The sequence below is a fragment of the Bos grunniens genome, chromosome 8 (genome assembly GCF_055505025.1).
Source record: "Bos grunniens cultivar Pamir isolate PY7600 chromosome 8, Bosgru_T2T1.0, whole genome shotgun sequence".
NCBI classification, from domain to species: domain Eukaryota; kingdom Metazoa; phylum Chordata; class Mammalia; order Artiodactyla; family Bovidae; genus Bos; species Bos grunniens.
This window is the reverse complement of record NC_141172.1, coordinates 29,705,500-29,732,630: the sequence shown is the minus strand read 5'-3', so window position 1 is coordinate 29,732,630 and position 27,131 is coordinate 29,705,500. Positions and strand designations below refer to the sequence as shown.

Below are 27,131 nucleotides of genomic sequence, written 5' to 3'. Positions count from 1 at the left end.
AATTAAAAGACGCTTGCTCCTTGGAAGAAAAGCTATGACCAACGTAGACAGCATATTAAAAAGCAGAGACATTACTTTGCCAACAAAGGTCCATCTAGTCAAAGCTACAGTTTTTCCAGTAGTCATGTATGGATGTGAAAGTAGACCATAAAGAAGGCTGAGCGCCAAGGAATTGATGCTTTTGAACTGTGGAGTTGAAGAGTCTTGAGAGTCCCCTGGACTGCAAGGAGATCCAACCAGTCAATCCTAAAGGAAACCAATTCTGAATATTCATTGGAAGGACCGGTGCTGGAGCTGAAGCTCCATTACTTTGGCCATCTGATGCGAAGAGCCGACTCATTAGAAAAGACCCTGATGCTGGGAAAGACTGAAGGCTGGAGAAGGGAACGACAGAGGATGACGTGGCTGGACGGCATCACCGACTTGATGGACATGAGTTTGAGCAAGCTCAGGGAGATGGTGAAGGACAGGGAAATCTGGCATGCTGCAGTCCGGGTGGTCGCAGAGTCAGACATGACTGATCGACTGAACAACAACACTACTCTCCATTATTCAAAGCAGTAATGTTGGTGTTCTGGATTCTTACCCCTCCCACTCCCAATATTTAATCCATCAGCAAGTTCCATCATCTCTATCCCCAAAACTTACCTTGAATTCGTTCACTTTTCTCCTTGTCCATACTAAACTAGACCAAGCCATCACTTCTCACCATCACGCCTCACCTTTTGAACCAGCATTGTAACTGGTCTCCCGACTTCCAAAGTTGTTCCTGCCATTTCATTCTTCTCACAGCAGATAGATCATATCACATCATTCTCTATGCTAAGAATATTTTTAACAGTTTCCTATTGTGCAAATAGTGGAGAAGGCAATGGCACCCCACTCCAGTACTTGCCTGGAAAATCCCATGGAGGGAGGAGCCTGGTAGGCTGCAGTCTACGGGGTCGCTAAGAGTCTGACACGACAGAGCGACTTCACTTTCACTTTTCACTTTCATACATTGGAGAAGGAAATGGCAACACACTCCAGTATTCTTGCCTGGAGAATCCCCGAGACATGGGAGCCTGGTAGGCTGCCGTCTATGGGGTTGCACAGAGTTGGACACGACTGAAGCGACTTAGCAGCAGCAGCATTGTGCAAATATACAACATACCTACAATACATGGCTCTGTCTATATGGAACTCCTGGCCTGGTCCTCCTGATGGGCACCCTTCTTCTGCGTCATGTCCTACTTGCCTCCCCACCACGTTCTAGTAACAATGCCTTTCAGAAATACACTAAGCCTCCCTTTTCAGAGTCCTTGCCTGATACCTCCTTTCTGTAGCTCTTGCACAGCTAACAACTTCTCATTCTTGAATATCACTTCTTCAGGAAAACATTCTCAACAATTCCATTTGAATTGTTCCTTCTCCCCCTACTCTCAACTACACCTTTAAAAATATCAAACCTACTGAAATTTTTGGCCACCTGATGCGAAAAACTGACTCATTGGAAAAGACCCTGATGATGGGGAAGTTTGAAGGCAGGAGGAGAAGGGTACAACAGAGGATGAGATGGTTGGAAGGCATCACCATCTTGAAGGACATGAGTTTGAGCAAGCTCTAGGAGATGGTAATGGACATGGAAGGCTGGCATGCTGCAGTCCACGGGGTAGCAGAGTTGGACACGACAGAGCGACGGAACTGAACTGAACTGATTGAAATTTTAAAATTTACATACAATAATATATAAATAATATAATTTCATTTAGAATCAAGTACTAAAATTTCCTTTCAAAACAAGATTATATGATTAAACAATATAAGGAGAGATATAAGTCGATAAAGACATTTACAAAGACTTTGAGAGAAGCCACTAACTCATTTTTAGGTTTTATAATTTTTAATAGAAAGAAATCCTCTCTAACAGTCACGTCTGACTCTTCGGGACCCCATGGACTGTTGTCCACCATGCTCCTCTGTCCATGGAATTCTTCAGGCAAGAATACTGGAGTGGGTTGCCATTCCCTTCTCCAGGGAATCCTCCCAATTCAGGGATCAAGCCCTGGTCTCTTGCAGATTCTTTAATATCTGAGCCACTAGAGAAGCCCATGTATTAACTGTAATTATACCACATTACACATGATATTTCAAATATTTTTAAAGAAATGATCCTGACTGCAATATGTTCCCAGCCTGATATTTCATGCCTGGAAAGGAGCCACCCAGACTTCTAGTTACCATATGCAGATAGACATGAGCTATTAATCAAATATACTTTAAAAGATTCTGTTAAGACTCATACAAATGAGTTTTAAGTATATTGTCATTAAGGAAACACCTCTGCTTATCATAAACCAATAAACAAGTTTAGACACATTTTCAAACGAGGTGGGTTTCTTTTGAGCAGAGAGGCTGGTTCTGAAATGTTTCAATAAGCACTTTGGTTTGCCCTAATGCTGCCACGTTAACTACCAAGTCCCGCGAGACAACTATAGTTTAAAAAAAAAAAAAAAATGCAAGACTACAAAACACAATTTAACTCAGTGGCCCATCCTGGGAATCTTGCCCACCATGGATCCTACAATAAAACAAGCCACAGACATGGGACAAGTTTTCACAAGCTATGGCCAACATGACCTCTAAATTCTTTCTTAACAGCATATTTAACTCATGACTCTACCAGTTATGAAAGCTGTCAGGTCATGTCAACAATATTAAAAAAAGAAGTTGACATCAGTTAGCTCAGCTTATACTTTCCTTTCACCAAATGATCACTTTTAGGTTTCAACAACTTCAAGGTAGTGCCTACTGACTGGATTTTGGTTGTAACTTGTAAGATCTCTCAATTTTGTCCTAAAAGATGTACAGGACAATACTGCAAACCATGTACTGCAGAAACAGAGAACTGGTTCCAAACCTGACTTGCAGCACTTCTCATCACTGTGGCTTTGGGCAACGGACTTAACCTCACACTGGTCTGCAGTTTACTCATCTAATCAATGGGGATAATGTCCACATTTGGGGTTATTCAAAGAATTTTTTGAGAAGAGCACATGCAATGTTCCTTTCAAAGTGCTCAACAAAGTACAAAAGAAAAACAGAAGAAAAGGCACAGAATATATTTTAAAAGGCATCTCTACTCATTTCTACAAATATATCGCTTTCTAAAGGCTAAATGCAAATTGTAATTCAGCTTCAAAATTACGCTTGCTATTACAACAGTGCTAACACAGCCTTGGGTGACTTGATGAGCAAAAATCAGAGACAGATTCCGGTGTGAGCTCTGGTTCCACCTTGTAAGGGCTGAGTTCTTCCAGAGAAATTCCTGAGTCTGTTTATGTTCTAGTACTTCATCGGTGAAGAAAAAGTAACACTTTCCTTCTTCCTGTTTTACCTTTGCTTTTACCTTTCAGATTCTAATACAACGTAACTAGCCAACGTACAACAGATCTATCAAAAACCATCAATTAAATTTTTAAATTAATTTTTCAAAGGTCATTACACCTATGTGTACATATAATACCCCCCGCCAACTAAATGTAACGAATTTTGTCACTCCTTCAGCTTCAGCTCTTGCTTTGCCTGCCACTGTGCCACACTTGATCCACACCAAACAAACCCACCGATGCTTTTCTCTGCCTTGGCTCTAGCAGCTTCCAATGTTTCCAATGCCCCAACGAGGTGGTAAAATCTATTTCTTTTTCCAGGATGAAATCAAACATCTTCTCTTCTTTAATATCTGTCTACACTCCTCCAAACTCAGAGAGGAGGGCTTGGCTACTCCTTCATTTACGTCTTCAGTGTTCTTGGTGTGAATGCCACTCATGGCAGGTATGATATGTTAATGCAATAAGGGATCTATACATCAGTCAGTCTACTCTCTTAAACTCATGCTCCTTGAAGAAAACAATTATATCATGGAGTCTAGAATAGTGGCCAGAATACAGAAATAATGTTTGAGAGTTGAGTCAATACATAAGCTAGAAGAGGGTTTCTCATACAGGCTCTGCAAAATTTCTGTCTTATGAGTTAATTTTAAAAATGGGTTCTGTGGCCAATGATGTGTGAGAAGTGCTGCATCTTGGAACATGTACTTACAGATACACAAGGCACAAGTGCAGAGCTACCGAGCGATGCTAACAGAAACACCTGTCTCCCTAAGTTTATCACATCCCAAGCTTGGAACCCAAGTATAACTCCTGTTAACATCCTACAGAACTAGTGTTCCAAGTAACATGCTCTCACAAACACTGCATTAGCAGATGAAATAATTCTGGCAGTTAGCTGTTTACAGCACGTATCCCATAATTAATGATTAGAGAAAGTTCTGTAGCTTAAGTTTTGTAACATTCTATTAAATGTAATATATAAGAGATATTATAACCAACGAGAAATTCTCTGCTACAATTCTCCTTTTAGCTACTGTTGGTAGGACCCAGCTACCACCAAATGGAAAAAAATCTAGGAGACAGATTGGAATCCCAATCATCAGCTACAGTGGTGTTGCCGCTCGACTCCTCTGCCAACTCCCAAATATAACAAGGAAACCAAATCCCACCATAGATACCAACATAAAGGGTACTGGCTGGTTACATCCTAAGAGAAAGAAGACCTCTGACACAGAGCTAACCAGAGTCTTAGACTGCAATCAGGCTTCTGGGGGAAATTATTCTTGACCCTATTTCAGTACTGAGCACTAAACACAGAGCTGAATCATGTCACTGCCTAAGTCAAAAGAAGTATAAATGTGAGCTGCCTTGAAATAATTTTAGCTAGTGTAATTAGGATTTTATTTCTACAGACAGTCTTTGCCCAAATCAGAAGATTTGAGATTTTTAATCAGTCACAATCTTTTATGGGTGGAAAACCCTCACACCTGGGAAGGACTGTTGAAGAATTGCATTAATGCTTTGGTAATGGCACACCTGTCTTTTTAGTCTTTATTTCAGTGAATGAAAGAAATTAAATACAAACTAACGCACACATAACTGGTACCATTCAAAGAAATTAATAATTTACTTTTCCAAAGAATTTAGAATTCCAAGTCGCTGACTTCTCATTTTCTAAAAGTACCTTCCCTTTCCTTACTTTCTGTCTAATACACAATTTGTATATCTTTCACTTGAATGGAAACAAGGCTTGTAATACTTTTAATTAATAAGAGAGTGACGGATTTAAGGTAGTCTGAAGTAAACCTGTTAACCATTTCAGATAACTGTAGTGAGTACAAAAAGAATTAACATTAAAATTATGGTAAATTTTATCACATCTATCTTCTTATCTACAGTTAAAAGTATTGACTCTATGTTCAACACTTCCTCTTGGCAAGGGGGTTAGGACAGAAGGTGTATGTGGAAAAGATACTTACCTAAGCTAGAATTGCCTTTTGCTATCACAATAGTCCTCTCGAAAGATTCTCTGGGTGTATTTTGGAGCATGACACACTCAGCAGCAGAGGCCAGGGAGCCTTGTGGAATTAAGAACTCGGAGCCCTGTCAGAAAATAAAAATAAGTCATGTGGAAAGGAAAACACTAGACTTTGGAGTGTGATTTCAACATCACCCATACTCTCTAGCTGGTTGTGCTTTACTCAGCAAGAACTTACACAACAAGTTCATAGGTTGTATTTTGAAAATCGGAGCTTCAGGAGAGCACTGGCTCCAAATGAGAGAGAAGCCAGAGTAACCAGAGTAACCAAAGCCTTCACTGCTCCCAACCTCACCATCGTACACAGACTGTATCTTTAGAATGTCACCTTTCCAGTCGAATCAGTCAGCACAGGAGAACTCAGCTCTGCACTTGACAGAACTTCATTTGGTAGGTGAGATTCAGTCCACGCTCTTAAGCCGTCACATTCGTACTGCTGTTCAATAGCATTTGCAGGTGTATAGTCGTTCACGGTAAACCCAGAAGCCGGCCCCATGCTCAAGTCCACTGAAGGCGCACTCTCGTCCTGTCTTTGCAAGAGATTTTGGGCATATAGCTCCTCCAAGGACATCTGCAGATCAAGTACTGAATCTGAGGAATTTTCAGCAATATCCTGATGATTAAAGAACAAAATTAAAAATTATGGCCAGAATTCTATCAGTGCATTTCCTATGATCTTAATGAACAACTATTTAGTAAAAAACAAACACAACACAATATTACTCAAAAAGTATTAGCAGATGTACAAACTCACTGCTCAGCTCATATGTTGCATATGTTTCTTTTTATAAATACATATACTCTTCCTGCAAAACATACATCTACTACTGAGTCATACTACTACAATATACTAGTACTTAATAAGCTTATTAAGATACAATATTTTGTTATACTCACAAATAAAATTATTCAGAGTTCCATAAACATAGGAAAGTAAATAACTTATATTTCTAAATATCATTTAAAAAGTAGTTCATTTCCAATCTATCTGAAATTCTTATTAGTTCTAAGATTCAGAATATAAAGAATATGACATTGATTGAGTAGTTTCTACTTACAAGAACCTCCAAGAAAAAATTATTTGGATAGGGATTTGTAGGTATTTATGTAGTCAAACAGAAAGTCATACAATCCACATTTTTACAGGGAATTTTTTCTTAAGTACTCTGAAAGTTGCAGCAGAAGGAATAGTACTAAGAAAAGTTGTCCTAAGATGTGGATTCCAATCCAGGCTCTTTATTAATAATAATATCACAGAATTTTTCTTTGTTGTTGTTGACAGTTGCTCAGTCATGTCCAACTCTTTGCGACCCCATGGACTGCAGTATGCCAGGCTTCCCTGTCCATCACCAACTCCCAGAGCTTGCTCAAACTCATGTCCATCGAGTTGGTGATGCCATCCAACCATCTCATCCTCTGTCGTCCCCTTCTCCTGCCTTCAATCTTTCCCAGGATCAGAGTCTTTTCTAATAGGTGGGCTCCTCGCATCAGGAGGCCAAAGTATTGGAGCTTCAGCTTCAGCATCAGTCCTTCTAGTGAATGTTCAGGACTGATTTCCTTTAGGATTGACTGGTTTGATCTCGGCTTTATGCAAAGTAATCTCTAGAATTCCATGAAATTCTAAAATTCTACAGCTCTACATAAATATATATTATCTACTTACAACACATATATTGTATCACTTCTGTGCTTTGGACAAGTAGTGTCCCACGAACTGCTGTTGAATAAATGTATCAACTGTTCTTTCAATCCTTTTACTGATGTTTTTAAAGTATAAAATCAGTGTATGAATATATTATTATCAAAAATAATTTGGACCATACTGCACACAGATTACAGTATGAAAGTCTTCCTTCACTGCTCATTCTGCCAGTCCTTTCCTCAGTAGAAATAAATGGCAATAAATGTATCAACTGTTCTTTCAATCCTTTTACTGATGTTTTTAAAGTATAAAATCAGTGTATGAATATATTATTATCAAAAATAATTTGGACCATACTGCACACAGATTACAGTATGAAAGTCTTCCTTCACTGCTCATTCTGCCAGTCCTTTCCTCAGTAGAAATAAATGGCTGGCATTAGTTGGGTGTTTATTCATCAGAGTTTTTTATGTATCTGTATAAGTACACATGCACACATATGCACATATTCATATCCATTTTTAAAAATTATACTAAATACTATATTCCTACTTGATTTTTTGAAGTATCTTTATACCTCAATATGAGAGATTTCCAATGTCAGTAAATATGTCATCATTGATATATTCTGAGTCACTGTGATATATACCGCAAGTACTTCCAAGGTTGTCAATTGTCTTTTAAGTCTGTATATGTCATATACATAAATGTGCAGAAGTTAATGCCTTATGTAATCAAGAATTATGTAATTCTTTATTAAAATTATTTATGCAATCAGACTGGTCAATTTCTTTATGCTTCTGGTTTTATAAGCTGCTTAATAAGTCCTCTTTCTGCACAGAATAAATGAAATACTTTTTAGTATTTTTCTCCAACTTTATAAATGGTTTGTTTTCCGATACGGTTTTAACCCATCTAGATTTATTTTTCTGGAGAAGGCAATGGCAACCTACTCCAGTACTCTTGCCTGGAAAATCCCATGGACGGAGGAGCCTGGTAGGCTGCAGTCCATGGGGTCGCTAAGAGTTGGATACGACTGAGCGACTTCACTTTCACTTTTCACTTTCACGCACTGGAGAAGGAAATGGCAACCCACTCCAGTGTTCTTGCCTGGAGAATCCCAGGGACGGGGAAGCCTGGTGGGCTGCCGTCTCTGGGGTCACACAGAGTCGGACACAACTGAAGTGACTTAGTAGTAGTAGTAGATTTATTTTTCAGAGTTTGATGTGAGATATGCATCCTTTTCATTTTTTTTTTTTCTAAATTGGCAATCAATCGCTTCAACACAATTTATTACACTAGTTCAATCAAGTGTCTGTCTCTTTGGAATTATCAAACATTCGTGGTATAAAGAATTGAGGCAAGTGGGAAAATCATGCAAGCAACTAACATCTTTAAAATCCTCAGAAACAAAGGATAGAAAAGTATCATCCTCCACAATCCCAAAACCTAAATAATAACCTGTTGGCTCATACAACCAATTTTTAGTCTTTTGGAAAAAAAAAAATACAAAGTACTTAATAGAATAGTGGTTAGCTTCTGTATTTCTACATTAATTATAATAATTAGCAGAGATCATCCTTACTGCTCCTCAAATAAAGGTGGCAATCAAAACTACTTTCCACCGGAAAAAGAGGTCAAGTTGCCCTTGTTAGCTGGGGTTTACTAGAAACCATGTAACAGAAATCTCCATGCATTATTCATGAAGGAGTTAACACTGCCACATATGAAAGAAAGAGCTCATCAACACAGCAGACAACACACGCCTACTTCAGAAACATTTCTGGTTGCTGAACAACAACTGAGTTTTATTTTTAAAAGTCTTATGGATCTAAAAGAAAAGCAGTTCTTCCCTCATAAGATGTCCAAAAATAACTACAATTTCCCAGTACAACTTGGTTATCTAAACTGGAATCTTTCAAAAATCCACCTTAATAGGTACTTCCACTTGATACATTTATGTTCTTAGGGAAAATGGGGGAAAAGTTAAATGAAAATGACAATTATACTTGAAAACATAGTGTAATGCATATTAATGTTATACTTAGGCACATTATTTACCCAGAGAACATATTTACATAGACAAGATTAAAAACTTGAGCATTCAGTGGACACAACCTGCTTTTTTTTTCAATAATCAGTCTACCACAGAAATCTTTCTATACTTTAGAAAAATATACCATAAGGACAGCTGCTCCAACTTGCATTGCACTCCCACTCTTTCTGAGATAAGGTACACTTCCTTTCCTATCTGTACTCTTACCCTACTGAGAGAGAAGGTAAGATCTTTAGTACCTTTGCTAGCTCATAGTTTTATCACTACGATTTCCACAATCACTATAATCATCTTGATTATAGTGATGTAATCAGTTTTTGAGATCCTTTCTCCACAAAGTAATAAAAACTGGTATCAAGATTTAAAACATAACTGTGAAGGTAGCAATATTTTATGCTACAGAATGACACTAGTGGAGATTTATTCCTACAAATAAGTAGATTTTTATTTTTTTTTTAAAGCATGGAATCCATTGGTTTTGTTTGATTTGTAAAGGTATGAAGAGGGGTTTCTATGGTGACAAACATGAAGCTCAACTTACACTAGAATCAATCGCATTTCCGGGGACCAGCATTCAAGAATGCAGGACATGCACCAAACTGGTAATCTTTTCATCGCTGGAGCAAGAAGAGAGACCATGGGTACACTAGGGAGTGTGGTGCATGGGCGTGTGGATAAGAAGAAGAGGAAATGCATTACACAGCTACTGAATCTTTACTGATTGGACTATTAAGTGAAAATAGAGAAAAAGTATCTTCTCCCACAAAACCATTATTGAGCTTTAAAACAAAAGTGTACAAGTATTTAGTAAGTTTCTAAAACAACTATTTCTGCATTCTATTATGTCTTTGGAGTTTAGAAGGAAACGAGGATAAAAACAGTAATGCAAAACCTAGAAGAATGAGAAAACCCACCAGCTTCTTGCCTTTAATGTCCACCTTTCAGTGACCTGACTCTATTAATCCAAATACCGCTGGAAATGGCCATATTTTTCAGATTCTTGAGTAATGTTTTTTCCCCTAAGTCCCTAAATGATTATTAATCAAATTAAGCAAACACAACTCCTTTATTAAAAAAAAAAAAAAAAGGCAGAATGATCCCCCAGATGGGAGAATTCTGTGCAGAGGAGCTTCAAGGTATGCCTACGGTGCTAAGCTAGGCAGTGAGTGGTCTAGGTCCAGGCTCTGCGCTTAGGAAGAAGGCCTCCCTCTATAATAAGACCCTGTTCTGGGTGATCAGCTCTTAGAGCTTCCAGCAGCATGCCTGGCAAAGGTCAAAGCCTTCTCATCAGGGTAAAGAAAACAGGTAAACTTATTTGTGCATTTCCAGTCACCATTTAAGGCTACGAGATTATTACATAATTAGCAAAGTCAAAAATTTGAGGAATCACTGAGATCCTCTCACTCTTTTATCCTTCTTTCAAATCTGTATGGAGGTTTCTCTTTTTCTTAAAGATCACATGTGGTATCATTTTATCAATTAAAGAATCCCCAAATGAGCTCACTTTTCTTTAAGAAAAATGGTAGGCTCTAAGTTCTATAACAAACTGCCGCTCTGTCTTTTAAAAATAAATTTAGTGCAAAGAAATAGGAAGATGAATGAATAATCTAACTTTTCAATTTTCCAGCAAAATATCTTAGTACTAAAAAAATGCCACAAAACAAATACAAACAAGCCAAAAAAGTGGCAAAGATGCACGACGATACACAAACAGTCCTACTTTCTAAGAAAACCGAAATCACACAGGAGTTTCACAATGTGTTTTAAAACACCCTCATTAGTGGTTCCTTTGTTGTTTTGTGGTTTAAATATTTCAGTTGATAGGCCAGCGTGCCAAAATTTGCTTCAACAAGAGAGTAAACTGCCTTGGACTTCAGTAAGCCAAAATGTTGTGCTGCGCATAGCCAGCATTTGCCCTGTAAAATATATGCTTCTCAGTATGCACATTGTGTAATCCCTTTAAGTAACAATTACTAAGTTAAACAATGCAATATGTCCCACTGGCAAGAAGGAGCGTGCTATGCAGCAGATTAGAAGATTCCATTAGGAGATGAACTCAGCTTTCAGCCTTGAGGCCACTAAAGAAGGAGTATGTTCCAGACAGGACTCAGTCAGATAGTCTCAGGTGTGGTGAGAGAGGAGCAGCTGCTCCATTCAAGATTATACCTTGCAAACCAATTCAAGGAGATTGCCCAGCATCGTTTGCAAGGATAACAGGTGCATCTTGAACATAAAAGAAAATGCTTTGAAAATGTTCTGGCCAAAAAATTTTTTGTTAATCAGAAAAGGAGGAAAATTGTCCAAGGCCTACTGAAATTCTACTTTCCAACCGACTCATAAATACAGATTTCCTTCCCACTGAATTTATGTGGAAAATATATACTTTATATATTTAAAAAAGAATTATTTTCCAATCTTTTACTGTAATGATTATGTTTATTTACAGTATACTTCCAACATGGAAAAATAAGGAAAATATATCCATATATGAACCTTTTGCCCAGATTTAACATACAGCAATATTTTGGCATATTTTCTTCAATTTCTCTTTCTTCTTAAAAGGATATAATGTACTGATATTACAGATACAACCATTTTCCCATGCTTTCATTTTTTCTCCAAGAATAACTTTCCTGAAGTTAAAAGGAATCATTCCTACACATTTTCAGATTTTCAAAATATACACACTCATAAATAAATACACACGAAATTGCTCTGTTTATTAAATTTCTAGGAAATATAAATGAGTCCAAGATATCAATAGAAAGATAAGCAACTCCATTATAAAATGACCAAAAGATATGAAGATGTCATTGCTGGATATGAAAAACAGATGGCCAATATATGAAAACCTGTTCCACTTCATAACCAATTAGAAATCCAAATTCAAACAGTGATATATCATCTCACACACAAAAGACTGAATAAGCTTTATAAAATGTTACTTATTAAAAATTACAGAAAAAAATTAAATAAAGAAAGGAAAAAAAATTATAGAGTGTGTCACCAAGAAAATGAATGGAGTTGGATGAGGCACTTACACCAGTAATCTATTTCTAAAATGTCCATGGCACAGACATATCATACAGTAGCTAAATTCTTCATTCACTTCCAGTGACTTAAACATTCTTTGCTATTCACTGTGGTTTTTACATAAAGTATTCTCTGGCATTATTTTATATAAAAATATATGACGGCATTAAGTTCAACTTAGATAATAAATAATAAACTAATGCAAGGACTATTTTACTAACCAACTTTCCATGGAAATCAGATTTAAAACCGTTCAGAAAATAAAGTTACTCTTGTAATTTTTCCAAAGTAGACACTACCAAAAACACAATTTAAGAAATACATTTCATTAAAATTTTTGTCTAATATGCAAATCCTAATCAAAGTTTTGAACTCTTGTATCTATCACACTGTATCACAGAACCCAGATTTAAATAGTACCTTGGAGTCTACAAGATACTCAGCTAACACTACCTAAAGGAAACTGCACTTTAAGAGTGAAGTCATCACTGCATAAACATAAGGTCTTTAACATGCCACTCCCACAAAATCCCATTAGCAATGATCTCTGGGCAATAAGTTCTCTCATAAATAAAATGGCATTTCCTTTGTACCTTGGGAGGAGAAGATGGAAGGGAGGGACCATAATTCAGGTTATCACTACAAGCACTGCCATGAAGAGATAAAAGAGAGGCTTGAGTAGAGTAGATACTGTCATTATCAGGAGAGTACTGTGACTCAAAGGCAGATTCATCTGCTAAGTCAGCATCATTTGCGTTCACCTAGGAATAAAAACAATAGTATCAGATGGGAATTCTGTTCTGTTACTAAGACTAAAGGGCATACTGGTATCATTCTCTGGTCTATTCTATTTTCTGCAGGACCTCTTCACTCTCTTCAACACATCAGAAACTAACCACTGTAATAGAACAAAGACAAACTGGAGCTAGCATAGAGGGTTATTCTGTCTCATCAATGAAAGGGCAAAAGGTAACAACCAAGGGCTTGGAGCAATTCTAAGTTTAAATATTTCTATAATTTAAAAAAATACTTTTTCCAGTTACCTGGAATTATAATGTGAAATAACTGTACTGATTACAATATATACCAAAACTCCAAATGGCTGATTCAGGAGCTGGCAATTGAAAAATAACTAATAAGAAGAACCATATCTTTCAACAATAGGATTATTAGAATCAAAGCAAGATGTGCACAATTAGTTATAAACACCTAACGGAGAATTTCACAGGTTTGAAACCTCTCTCTAGTCCAACACCACTAAGACAAGAATTTAAAATACTCCTTTCTAGTCACACTAAGGAATGCTGCCCAGCCCTCCAAAAAAATTTTAGGTCAGGAACCTGGCTTTAATGAAAGAAGTACTAGGAACAGGATGTGTAATTTTTACACTTGTATAAATGTCATATGCATATGCATATTTATATCTGGTATTTAGTTTTATACTTTATTAGGTATTAACATAGCACTGGCTCCTCTACCAGACCATAAGGTTCTCAGGAGCAAGAACCATGTATTCAGCCAACAAAGTTGGCCTCTAGTGGTCCCTAATGGTAAATCAATAATGTTAACAAACACGTATTCATAGAAAACAGGAACATTCCCTCTTTTGGAAGCTTTTGTACTCTTAATCCGTAAGCGAACCAATGTATGTGACTTTCATATTATTAATATCTAATGAAATAATATAACTGTTACATCATTAAAAGGAAGCTAAAATAACTGATCTATGAATACTGAAAACAGTTAAAGTATGCTTAGAGATACTCAAGTATGTATTTAGAGCAAACAAGTGCTTTAATAACTTTTGGTATGATGTAAAGATTAAATTTACATGTTGACATAATACACTGCTAACTGAATTTCTGCCACAAATCCAACATTTTTCAGGTATATAATGGTTTGCTTTTCTTCTCATTTTGAACTGTGAGAACTACTGAAGTTGAAAACAAAATGTTAAGTTTTCCAAAATATAATGAACAAAGAATACAGTAAGACTTCAGAATGTTTTGAAAAGCAAAAATAAGACATTTAAGATTTTGAAAGAAAGCTTGATAAGCCAGTGCACCACTAACCAGAGCCAAGTCAGCCCTGAAGAGGGCTTTATCAGCCAGCCCTTCCTCCTCGCAGGAATGTGGCGGGTAGAGAAAGGAATCCTCCTTAGCAGAAACATAACCCTCTTCTGGGGACAGCTGCAGGGAGAATGAAGCTCAGTGTTTGAGGATGAGTTCATGAAAAAGAGGAGGAACAGGAAAAAGGGAGGGAAGGGAAAACAGAGGAGAGGGGAGAAAAAAGTAAAGTGGGGAGGAAAAATTGGAAAGTTTTCAAATAATGTTTTCAAGTTATAAAGTCATCATAAACAAACAACTTTAACATAAATGATGAGCAAGAAATATAATAAATATTCATGTTGAACAGTTTTATATTTTAAGACACAGTAAGAATGTTTATCCCAATACCAACATCATCTGTTAGATGAGAATCCCTTTCTACAAATTTTTTCACCCTTCTTAAAAAGATTATCAAAATCAACAATTTTTTACATTATAATAATCTTCTGGTCACTTCTGGTCACCTACCAAATACTCAAGTTAAACAATGACTTCTGAATACAGAAATAAGGCGACTTTTAGGTGTTAAGATATAGAAGAATTTGCAGAAAAAGAAAACATTAAAAAGAAGGACAAATATCTCTCTGTCATTCCTTACTAGAATATTACTTTAAAGAATGTAATTTCTCTGACAAGGATAGTTAGTGAACTCTCAACGGAGTCTCTTAATTTAGGATGGCTCAAAATACAACCATCACCACCAACTCTGTATGTATACAATATACTTATACTGCACTCCTGATTATTTTAAAAAATGTTAATTTCTTTGACAAGGACCTTTAGTAAACTCTCAATGAAGTCTCTTAATTTAGCATGGCTTAAAATACACCACCAACTCTGTATGTATACGATACACTTATATTGCACTCTTGAGGAGTCAAATTATAACCATGATCACAGTGATGGAAAACCTAGCATTCTTCTTACAATATCAGGAAAAAACAGGCTAAAACATTTAGATTGTCTTGCCTACATCACCCTGTATCACCAATATGTGCAAAAGTATTTCAGAGAAAGAAAATCCTTATCTTCTATGCCCATACATATGAGCTTAATTTTTTGTAAAACTGACTTCATATAAATGAGATTTATCACAATTGCAATGCATATTCAATTTGAAATACTAAATACTCATATGAAAGAAACTTATTTTGGAACTAGCTAGGGAAAAAAAAAAGATTGCTTCAGAGTTAAGTGGCACAATTTTTCCTTAAGGGAAGTAAAACACGTGTATTGATCATGTTTGGCATTTTCTTTGTGTAACAGAAAGACCAGAACCAAATGTATGGTCAATATTAATAAATATGTAGAGTCCCATAATGCACTATCTTCATTCTTACACTCTTCATACTGAACCCTTGTTCTGATTCCTACAATCCTGGTTTAATTTAAGGTTTGCTTAATATTCCCTTTCTTCTTCCCTTTCTTCCTGTTTTCATAAATACATTTTCACAGCTTACCAAAATCTGTTATGGAATGAAAAGCAGAGCATAAAAAATCTACTCAATATTTTAAATACATCAACAAGCTTACAATCTAAATAAACTCTTTGACGTCAACAGACTTTTATTCGATGTTTATGCAAATATATCTATGTGTCTATGTTTATTTAAGAGAAAATATTATTTGTCTTTTCTACTTAAAATATATTTATACACTGAAAAAAAACACAAATATTGAGACTGTCTCTAATATTTCATTGCAATTCAATGATAAGTGCTACGTTGCAATCACTGTACCAAATAATCATACTGACATTACGTAGCATGAATTTATTAGTTGTTTTTATATTGCAGTAATTAATAACATGAATGCTATTCCCTCCCAGGAGGAGAACTACAGGCTGATGTACCTAAATTAGAAAGTTCAATTTCTTGCTCTGCAGTAATTATACAACAAATATTTTGAAGTCAACAGAATACCGGGACTTAATCCACTCTGACAGAGATTCTATTTCTTCCCCTATAACTGAAGATTCCACCGTTAGCTCTTGTTATTAATTTCTCTAATACGTCAACTTATTGGTATAGATATTTTAAAGCCTATTTCTTTGAAAACATTTCTTTGTATATTGATCATGACCTTATTTTTGAATTAAAAAAAGCTAAAAGTGAACCACAGAACATTAACTTTTAAATTTATTTCTGAACTTCCTGGCTGTTTCTTTCCTTTATCCTTTAAAAAAAAAATTACTCAAAACTAAATTTTTACACTCATGAAGCCAATAACCATGCTGATGAAAAGTATCAAAAGTCATGATTCAATCATGAAAATACCTGAAGCAAAAAGGCTGAAATTCACTTTTATTTGTAAATAAAAAGAAATCAATAAAATCTGAATTCTTACAGGCAAAGGCTTGGCAACTCCTATTCTCACAGTTCCTGATGGTGCACCCTTCAGGGCCTGGACAGCTTCTTCGAGACTGCTGTTTTCCAAGTTAACATCATTGACAAACATGAGTCGATCTCCAGGGAGAAGTCGTCCATCCTTTTCAGCAATTCCACCAGGCACCAAAGAACGAATGACGATCACAGTGCTTGCTGGATCGACTGGATCCTGAAAGGACGAGAAAGCAAAGAGCAGGCAACTCCTCTCTACACTTAAAAATGTTATTACAGGTTGCACTCTCTGCATTGTAATGGATGGGTAAATTTTTCAAAGTGTCTTTTACAAATTCCATACAACAATTCCAGTGAATTGTCTGGGTGAAGGCAATCTCCATTTTGAAGAGTTTAGGAAGAGTCCACCCTAAACAATGGCATCCCCACTTTCAATGGTTCCCAAGTAGATGTTTTAAATTTTATAGGTAAATTTAAAAGTGTGACTTCAGCTATTGATAAACTGTCCAACTTTATAACTATCATCTGAGATGAATGAATTATTAACAGCAGCATTTACTGACAGGCTGTTACTATTGTGGAACATTAGTAGATATGAGTGTTCTGAGGAAAGGGCTTGTTTTAGGAATGAAGAAATACAGAAGGAGGCCATATCGTAATTGATAATGCAGTTTTCTGATACACAGCAACCTTAATATTAGAATAAGACTCTAGAACCACGCCTGAGAAAGAATACAACTCTCTGGAGTCATCTGAGACAGCCTTCCAGCTCAGTATTAATTAATGAGGAGCAGCAGCTGCACCTCATCACCCAGCAGTAGCATCCCCTCAGTAACTCGGCACCGAGTGCAGCACGAGGATGCTGCTACACCTGACCTGACCTAATTTAAGATTATTCATCAAGTTTGGTCAAATAATATGAGAATTTACAATATATCCAAAATGATATATCTATCATTCACTTCAGACAAAAAAAGTATTGATAGTTTCTGTCTTACCAAATATGGTTCAAATATGAACCATCCATTAAGAGCAAGGAAATAAAAACAATTTAGATATATTCCCCAAAGAAACAGGAAAACTGTATTTCTATGATATTCCTAAAAAAGTATTCTGCATAGTCTTCAAATTTCCAAGAGCTGAAATATAAAAGAGCTCAAAAATCTCAATGTCAAAAAAATGCTTTATAATATTCATCTTATTATAAATTATTATTCTGAAAGATTAGAAACAAGAACACATATTTGATGACTCTAAAGTATTACCTACTTTTGCTCTGCCAGTAACAATATGCATTTAGCATCTGTTATCTTTTTTTTAAAAAATTTGTTAGAAGTAGGATATATTTACCTGGTAATCTAAAATGCTAAAACCAAGTCCTTGGCTCCCTTTCTCCAGCTCTATGTTCTGAATATCGGCTTCCCACATAGCCAAAGGTCCTTGAACTTCCTCTGCATTCCGACCCACATCAGTCATTGTCAGCACAGGATCCTCTGTCTCCGAGGACCCGATGAACTCACCTAGATCTATGTGAGGCTGGATAAACAGACCAGACAGCTCTTATTTCAGATGTACTAGATCTGCAGATGTACATACCAACACTATGAGGAAAAGGGAGATTCCCAGCATCTGTCCAGAATATAGCATTCACATATGAGCAGCAACAGTTTACCAAGAAATCTTTATGAATTAAGGTAGCAACTTAGAAATAACCTAACTTGTAATAGGCACTTAAAATGTATGTTTCAAAGAGCTTCCATAAAAATATATAGTGATTCTATCTTAGCAGCATAATATTGTCTAATTTTCACCTTTTTTCATCAGTGTCTGAATCACATCTGTTGTTAGAAAAAGAAATGTAAAGCTATTTTTGATATTAAAGAAAAAGAATGCTTATGATAAATTAGAACAATTCAAGAGGAAATGGCTGTATGTATAAGTTCTACACACTGAGCAAACAAGGTTTCTAAAATCCTGTGAGTTGTGCACATGATTATTTCATTAATAAATTAACAAGCACAGTGGCAGGATGATACTTGACACACTGGCCTTAGCTTGAAGACTTCCTCTATTATTTTTATTGTATCTGTGTTGCCTTGAGCTGCATTCTTAACCTGGGCTTCACAGTTACCCATCTCAAAGAATTTTTGTGGATTAAGTAAGGTAATATTTAAAAAGCACTTGGCACAAAAATAGGGGTTCAAACATTAGCATCTTTTAGTCAAATATATTACAGGGAATCTAGATTAATTCAGTTTTGTATATCTCTTGAAGACACTAGATAGGAAAAACATGTTTTTGACGATGAAATGTTACTTTAAATGTTATCTTTGCTTTTTTAACAATTACTGTACAGTAGGACCATGGATGCAAATCTGTCCACCTGGTTTATTGTAATAATTCCATTTATATCACATAAAATATATCTGGACACGTATGGTGCTAGATTGATTTCTACAGAATTTGGCATTATGTTTCTTATTTTCCCCTATTCTTAAGGCGAAGAAACCCAGCGCAGGGGAAGGCCCATCGTACTGGAAACTGGGACAGCGACAACCGAACTCAGCAGAAAGCTCACGCGGCCCAGTCTCAGATTCCAAAAGACCTCCGGTTAAGGTTAGAGGTCCTCGCTCCTATGGCTGTAGGGACCTTTACAATCTCTCATTTCTTGTTTCCTCGAACCTCCCGCGAACAGGCGGGCGGCAGGGGCACAACTGAGGGACTCTGGAGAGCCTACTCCGCAGCATGTCCCAAAGGTGCTGTCTGCTGAGCCCCAGTAGCTGTTACCCAAGCCGGTGGGGGTTCTTCTGTCCTTTCTCTTCTCTGTGCCGAGGATCAGACCAATGAAACTGTGAGCACCAGTCAGATATTTAGCAAATCTTCCGGTGGGCTATGAAGGGGATTCCTTGGCACATTTTTCCCACTGCTTTTTCCTCCTGTCCTTCAGCTCTCTCCCAGGACTCAAGCTCAGCCAAAACGAATGAAACTCAGGTTCTCATGTCTCATTGCAAAAATTCATTGAGAGACAAAGTGATAAGAGGTGGATTTATTAGGATCCAGAGAGAAGCCACTCTTCAGGGTGTGAACCACTGCCGAGGGCAAGGGCTAGGGCCAGGGCCATGGAATTAGGCCTGGCTAGGTTTTATGAGGACTTCCCTGGTGGCTCAGACGGTAAAGTGTCTGTCTACGATGCGGGAGACCCGGGTTCGATCCCTGGGTTGGGAAGATCCCTTGGAGAAGGAAATGACAATCCACTCCAGTACTATTGCCTGGAAAATCCCATGGACAGAGGAGCCTGGTAGGCTACAGTCCATGGGGTCGCAAAGAGTCGGGCACGACTGAGCGACTTCACGTTCACGTTTATTCTTATCACCCAAAGTATCTTTGACTAGATATGTACTATATATTCACTACTTTCATATTTCAATTTTCCCTCTGTTAAGGGGGACAAGTGTCTATTTCATAGGAATACTAAAAATAAATTATAGAAGCACCTATTTTGCAATAATACCTAATGACTGACACTTTACCTCAAGAAAAGTGAGATTCAGAAAGATGAAGTGACTTGCCCATGGTCACAGAGAGAGTAAGGGTCAAGCCTGATTCAAACCTATGTCTATCTGACTCCAAGATCTATCCTATACGCCACAGGATTTGTGAGGAAATCAGTACCAAGTAAGAGAAAAAAAGGCTTAAAGATTTTTAAATGCCATATAGCCTTCCCATTATACATTCAGATTAGTCTCCTGTATCTGCGTGTCTGATACCTTTTCTGTTAGTTCAATGTCACATAAGTCCAGGCTCTCCAACTCTGACGGGGCAGTAGGTGGTACCGTTCGACGACAGCACACCATTGTCACCTCTATAGGCAGCTCTTTTAAAATAGTCACCACATCCTGGTGATTCTCCCCAAGTAGAGTTATGCCATTCACCTGTGTAAAAAGAAAAGTTGACCAAGAAAGAACACTTCCTAACACTTCAAAGCAATTTTTTATGACATTAATATAAATTGTACTCAAGGGATGATCATAGCTATACTACGCTCAGAACTATGTCCGGATCTGTAGTAGTGTTGCCTAAAATAATTTACATACAACACTACACTCTTATTGGAACTAGACTGTCTAAAGTAGTCACAGAAAGATCACTAGCTTTCACCCATGTTTCATATGCCTGTGTAATAGTTTGGAAAGGGAGAATTAATAAAATTATTCCCAAAGAATAAAGCTTGTTTTAAAATGATATATTACCATTAAATGAAAAAATTCAAGATAAAAAATGGCATGTATTTTATTATATACTAATACCTTTTAAAAGTAGGATAAATTAATAAGTTCAAATTTCATACATATTCATTAAAAATATCTGGAAGATTGCATAGAACCAATAATAAGCAGTTACACCTAATGAAGGGTTGGGACAGAAAAAAAACACTTCTCACTGGAGTATATTTTTGTCTTATATGTGATTATGAAATGTGAATATATTACCTATTCTAAAATTTGAATGTTTAAAAAAATGTAAAGACAGTTTTTATATTCTTTGGACCTAAAACAAACAAAAACCATGCATGGAATTAGGTCTGATGATCAATGTACATACAGATTGGAAATTTCTGCTCTGTGTAAAGTTTTACTTGTGTATCTCTCTCAAGTACCCTTTGGAGGAGGAACTTAAAATAAGAACTTAATTGTTTACCACATTAAGCATCCCACAGCCTTTTCAGAATTTTATTTATGAAGAGGAAGATGGAATAGCTTGCTTACTTCCAACAGCTCATCTCCACTGAAAAGCTTCCCACTGTGTCCAACAGGACCTTCTGGGAGGACAGATCGAATAAAATGATGGCCTACTGTTGCTTCCAGACTTATTCCCAACCCGCTGTTCTCGCTGAACTTGCTCACATGAGCCACCTGAAAGGAGAAATATCATCAGGATTTTTAATATTCATTTTTTTTCTTTTTCTGTATATGTATTTTATGTTCACCCCCCAGAAGGTCAAATTTCTCACAAAACCTTCAAAAACCTTATTTTAAAGCTGCAAACCTTTAGCGTTTTGCCTAGGAAAGAGTACTGATGTCTATTAGTTCCCTGAACCAACACAAACCAAGAGGAAGCAGCCAGGTGCAAGCTTCCAAGACACTCTGTGTTATGGAAGATGCTGATACCAGACGGAGGGTAGTCAGAGGACCATTGATAAAACCAGAAGCCTGAGCTCAAACCACACACAGAAAGACACACCCTTACCACCTTCCATGTGCTAGGACTACACTAATCCCATTACGCAGATTATCTCACTTACTTTTCATAAATAGGTCCAATGTCTATCCCTGCTTCCAAACTTACAAAAATGAGGTTCTGAGAGGTCAGTTTCAATAGTCACGCAGCTAACAAAAGCGCTTTGAACCTCAGCAGTCTGAACCCATGGCCCAGGCTCTGGACCGTACACTGTATCAAGGGGACAACACTTGTCTTTAAAAGTGAATCAAAGCTTAAAACAGGAGAGTAAACTTTTTATTTTCTACTGTTACTCTAAATAACGAAGAACATTAGGAAATCACTATTTTTACAGACAGTGCAATCACTATAATATTAAAATCAGGAAGTATACTAAAGACGATCTGCTTTATCCCCTTTATAGTTAAGGGAATTGAGCGATAGAGAGACTGAGAAAAATACTGTTTAATTATAAAAGATCTTTTTCAAATCTTAATGATAATGAGCACAGAGTTAATACTGGAAGCTGCATTATCTGAGTTTTAAATCTGTTGTTGACAAAATCCTTCAATTCCTTATTTAGGTTATCACTTCCTCCATGCAGCCATCCATGTCCCCAAATACAACATCTATCAATGCTTCTCTCTACTACCCCACTCCTCCTATTACTTCATTTGTGCAGTGTAACTACATAGGAAGCAACTGTAAATCCAGACCTGTCATATTTTGCTGTGTTTGATAAGGGCCTATAAACAGCTTAGCCCTTTCTGACTTATAATAAATTTTCAACCTTGATACATTACTGGAAGTGCCACCAAAATAACACGTAGACAAAGGGCAGTTGAAAGTCCACTCTCCGTTCTGACCTCTGTGAGGAGTGGCTAGTGAAAGCGTCCTCTTACCACTCAAGAATGACCCAAAGGAGTGCAGTCTCCGCTGTGCGTGCCAGCCATGTTAACCCCACCCCACAGAGGAGCCTCCCGACTTTCGTTTCATGCTAAACTAACCATAATTAAGCTGGACTTTGTTGTATTCTTTCTTGACTCAATTTAAAATGGTAGTCACAGCTGTACTTACTCAAATCTTATTTGATACAAATTGATTAAAAAAAAAACTTTATAATGAGGATTAAAAGAAACACTGAGAATACTGCTTGACACAAAGTACTCAGTAAATGTTATTTTTATTAATATTATATGTAATTATCTCTTGGGTTTTATCACCTTTAATCTAGAGCTACTTGAACATCATAAGCAATACCAAATTTTTACCTAACCAAGTACTTTATTGTTCCTTTTGAAATTCCTGAAATTTGCTGGTACATACCTAAAGATTCATAATCAATGTCCACTTCATTAAAACACTTTTTAGAATAGCAGATTACAATAGGTATGCAAGTCATTAAATAAACATGAAATGGTTCACTATGGCCTAAGTAAAATGAAAAAAGCATGCAGACTAAAAACCCTCAAGAAGAGTAAGAGCATAAGAATGATAAAGAGTAAATAGGAAAAAGTTCTTTTTACAATTCTGTACTAAGTCATGATGATTTTTGTTTTATTTTCAAGTAAATTCTGTCATTCTATACAGATTATTTCCATAAATGCCAGGAATGAGAATCAGAAAAACTCTTCCTTTTACCTATATAATATACACTACAACCAGAAATAGTGATGAATTATAAGTCCTAAAACTTCCATTCCATGTACTTTAGCACCTTGGTTATTCACTATCCAACTTTCTCCAATTTGAATTTTTTAATATCTGAATAAGCACATATAGGTCTTTGAAAAAAACCCTGGTGTTTGCAACTTCTCTAGGACTATTTACAATAGACATCTTTGACTATTTGTAATAGTCACCTTTATTACTGTCAGAAACTCCCCGCTCAAATACAGTTCACAAGTTAGGAAGTTGGGGAGGGGAAGCTAACGTACCACAATTTCATAATTAATCCCCATAACCCTTTGCCACTTGGTCAGCAGGGCAGCTTCCTGTTGTTGAGCATCTTCTGTTTCTTCTGTCTCAGCTGACACTAATGGAAGAGGAGACACAATTAGTGACACACTACAAAACCTCCATGTTTCAATATTCTGTACCAGAGAGACAGGACGAGAACCTGTCTGTCATACTCTTAGGCAGGAAGTTAGGCATAAGCAATGAGGGTGGCCAGGCTGAAAAGGATGCAAGCTGATCTCTAAAGCCCATCCTAGACACACCCAGGGGAGCTCACAAATATGTTACAAAATAACCACAGATTTGTCCAACTCGGGCACATGCGCCCAAGGCACACTAACCACAGGAGCTCCTCCAGGAAACCTTGAGGTAGCTAGGAAGGAGCCCACTAAGGGTCCATAAATCCTCTACACACACACACACACACACACACACACATCTGACAAAAGACTGAATTATGGGAAGGCGTAAACAACATATCCTGCTGTTATATAACTTGCAGTTGTCAACAAGCTTTGAGAGGGTGCCCATTTGCATTCACTTTCACTAACCAGTGGTGAGTACAAGCCCTATTTTGCATTTTGCACAGGGCATAACCAAAAGGAGGAGACAGAAAGTATAAAGAGGGGGACACCAAGAGGACTCAGAAGGAGGATGACAACTCCTTTGGGGTTGGCCTGCTCCCATGTCTTCGGAGTGTCTGTCTGATAAAAGATCTGTCTGCTTGAGCTGAACTGAGCTGTAACTGTCTGTTGTTCTAAACCCTTCAGTCCGTCATACCAAATTTTTGTTGAAATGACACAAGAACTGAGGAAGAACCGACATGACAATAATAAGTTTGACTCTTCTAATATATGATTTACTCTTATTTCTCTACACATTTTAACAATTCACTTTAGAACTGTATATTCCAACACTATTCTCTTTTAAGAGATATCTTTTAGGTCTTAACTGTATTTCAATTAAAGTATCCATATATTATCTAACTTTTATTTGAAAGAATAAGGACTCTAAGTAGCTCTAGGATTCACTTGATGGCCCTCTAGTGCCTATTAAAAAACTATGCTGCCTTCTATGTTAATCTCTTTCATTTTCATTTGGTTCTGCACAGTACAGAAGGGAACATGCTATGACTCAGAAAAAAACAAACAAAAGAAATTAACAAATAATATATGCAACTCCATGTACTCCATGTACAATGAGAAAATATAAATAAAAAATAAGAAACAAATGGGAAATGTAGATTAAATTAAAACCCTATAATAGGAATCATACTAATTGGTTGAAAAAAAAAAAGGAAAGTGAAATCTATTTTGTGAAGAAAGTCACAAAATAATTATGTAAACAATACTGAATTAAAACAAAATAAACTGGTTGAGGATAATTTTCAAGTCATAGTCAAGGATTTCCTATGCCATCATATTTCTCACTCATAAATGCTGTCTTTTAAAAAAATCTTTACAAGGCACTACTCCCTAAATTAGATTTTCAACATCACTTTTAGCATTCAATTCTCAAATTTAAAGAGTATTCTAAAGTTCAGATGTCTCATTAACTGCCTGCTTGTTAGTGGAATGAATGGGCTTTCACTCCAGGCCTATTCAGGTTTTTTATGCTTTAAATTAATAATATTCAGCTTTCTCCTTGAGAAACTAGAAACAGTAAACTATGTATTTCTTTAAAAATCTGGAGACTAGCTGCCCAAAATAAGTATTTTTCTCTTCAAAAGCATATTCAGTGCTGAGAGGATACATGTGCAGGAGTGAACACAAATTATAGGAAACCTTTCAACCTGATGAGAGTTAAAAACAGGAGGGTCAGTTCAGTCCCACCTCCTCCCATAACCCATTTCTCTGATTCTGCAGTGGTTATGCAAGTGAGCAGTGATTCAAGGAGGGTGAGATTCTGAATAAAGAAAGTAGGAATCTGTAAGCTAATAATAAAAGATTTGTATTCATTCAACCAATCTACAGTCACAAAAACCCTCCATGTTCCCCCTTCCCCAAATGCCCCAAGATGAGATTCCAGGCATACTTAAAAAAACCTGGAAGTCCAATTCTGATGTTACTGAAAAGTCAAATGACTTGCCCAGGTTCACACAATGAGTTGAATTTCTGTGGAAGAGGCAACGATATCATATCCCTTGTCTGAGGACCAGCACTTGAGTAGAGGCACTAGAATCATTTAGATATTTTTTTCCTTTATTTTAAAAAGATTGTGGGACTCCTGATCCCAAGTCTAGACCCTCTCACTCTCAACGCACATCACCGAAGTAAAACAGACAGTTGAGCCTTTAAGGCCCTCCACTACACTCACTCCATCTACTATCTCGAGTTTCATTCTTTGAAACATTTTTTATCCTTTTCCAGAAACTGGTGCTAGAGAAGACTCTTGAGAGTACCTTGGACAGCAACGAGTCAATCCTAAAGGAAATTAACCCTGAATATTCATTGGAAGGACTGATGCTGAAGCTCCAATACTTTGACCACCTGATGCAAAGGGCCAACTCATTGGAAAAGACCCTAATGCTGGGAAAGATTGGGGGCAGGATGATAAAGAGGCAACAGAGGATGAGATGGTTGGATGGCATCGACTCAATGGACATGAGTTTGAGCAAACTACAAGAGATAGTGAAGGACAGGGAAACTGGCATGCTACAGTCTTTGTGGTCACAGAGTCGGACATGAAAGAGCGACTAAACAACAAAGTTCTTGCGATATTCACTTTATTCTAAATAATTCCTACACTTACTAGTGTAAAAATTGCAGACTGTGATTAACACCTGAGAATCCTACTCACTCTTGGGATATCACTGTGAAAACAAATATTCACTTAAACCAAAAAAGTTAAATCACAATTTTCAGCAAGAAAACTACTTAACAATGAAGGAGCAAATATTTTAATGAACTGCAGTGCTTTGATATAACTATTTAGTGAAGGGCAGAATTCCCATAAGGAAATCTGTCTTGGGCTTCATTCAGTGGATTTAGTATGCCAAACACCTAAAGCAATATGACAGGTAAAGGAAGCATGGACCACCCAGCCCAGAAAGATGGCAGCAACATGTTGACATAATTATGTGTAACAATGCTGCCTTAAAATGTCTTTAAGCAGCGTGAAAAAAATTTGGAGAAAAAGCCTGCAAAATAGTCATACTTTCATTTAAGAGTTTATACTTTAAAGATTCATTTTTTATGTTTATTTTTTAAATGCTTTAACCCTTTACTGTTGCTTGTTCAGTAAGAGACATATTGGTGCTATCTTAAGAAATAAGGGGAATGAAATAAAACCATGTAGGTAACAGAATGATTTCTAAAGGTTCTAGTTTTTAAAAAACGAAGAAGACTGATTCAGCAAGAAAATCGGCCAGT

General features: G+C 36.8%; 1 protein-coding gene across 36 annotated transcripts in view; it reads right to left on the bottom strand.

Annotated features, from left to right (window-relative positions):
- The window catches only part of MPDZ (multiple PDZ domain crumbs cell polarity complex component), a 175,466-nt gene that overhangs the window by 73,655 nt on the left and 74,680 nt on the right, over window positions 1-27,131 (bottom strand). For 26 of the 36 annotated variants that reach the window (XR_015169573.1, XR_015169572.1, XM_086415111.1 and 23 more), the window contains 9 exons: window positions 23,742-23,839; window positions 21,354-21,500; window positions 20,355-20,519; window positions 17,938-18,123; window positions 16,595-16,804; window positions 14,213-14,329; window positions 12,734-12,901; window positions 5,738-6,022; window positions 5,351-5,474 (listed from right to left, as the gene is read on the bottom strand). Coding sequence is in view for 34 of the 36 variants with exons in the window: in XM_086415111.1 (XP_086271237.1) it covers window positions 5,351-5,474; window positions 5,738-6,022; window positions 12,734-12,901; window positions 14,213-14,329; window positions 16,595-16,804; window positions 17,938-18,123; window positions 20,355-20,519; window positions 21,354-21,500; window positions 23,742-23,839 (1,500 nt within the window). In the remaining 2 variants the exon portion in view is untranslated. The remainder of the gene's footprint in view (window positions 1-5,350; window positions 5,475-5,737; window positions 6,023-12,733; window positions 12,902-14,212; window positions 14,330-16,594; window positions 16,805-17,937; window positions 18,124-20,354; window positions 20,520-21,353; window positions 21,501-23,741; window positions 23,840-27,131) is intronic. The other 10 variants (XM_086415121.1, XM_086415131.1, XM_086415136.1 and 7 more) reach the window with 2 other exon arrangements.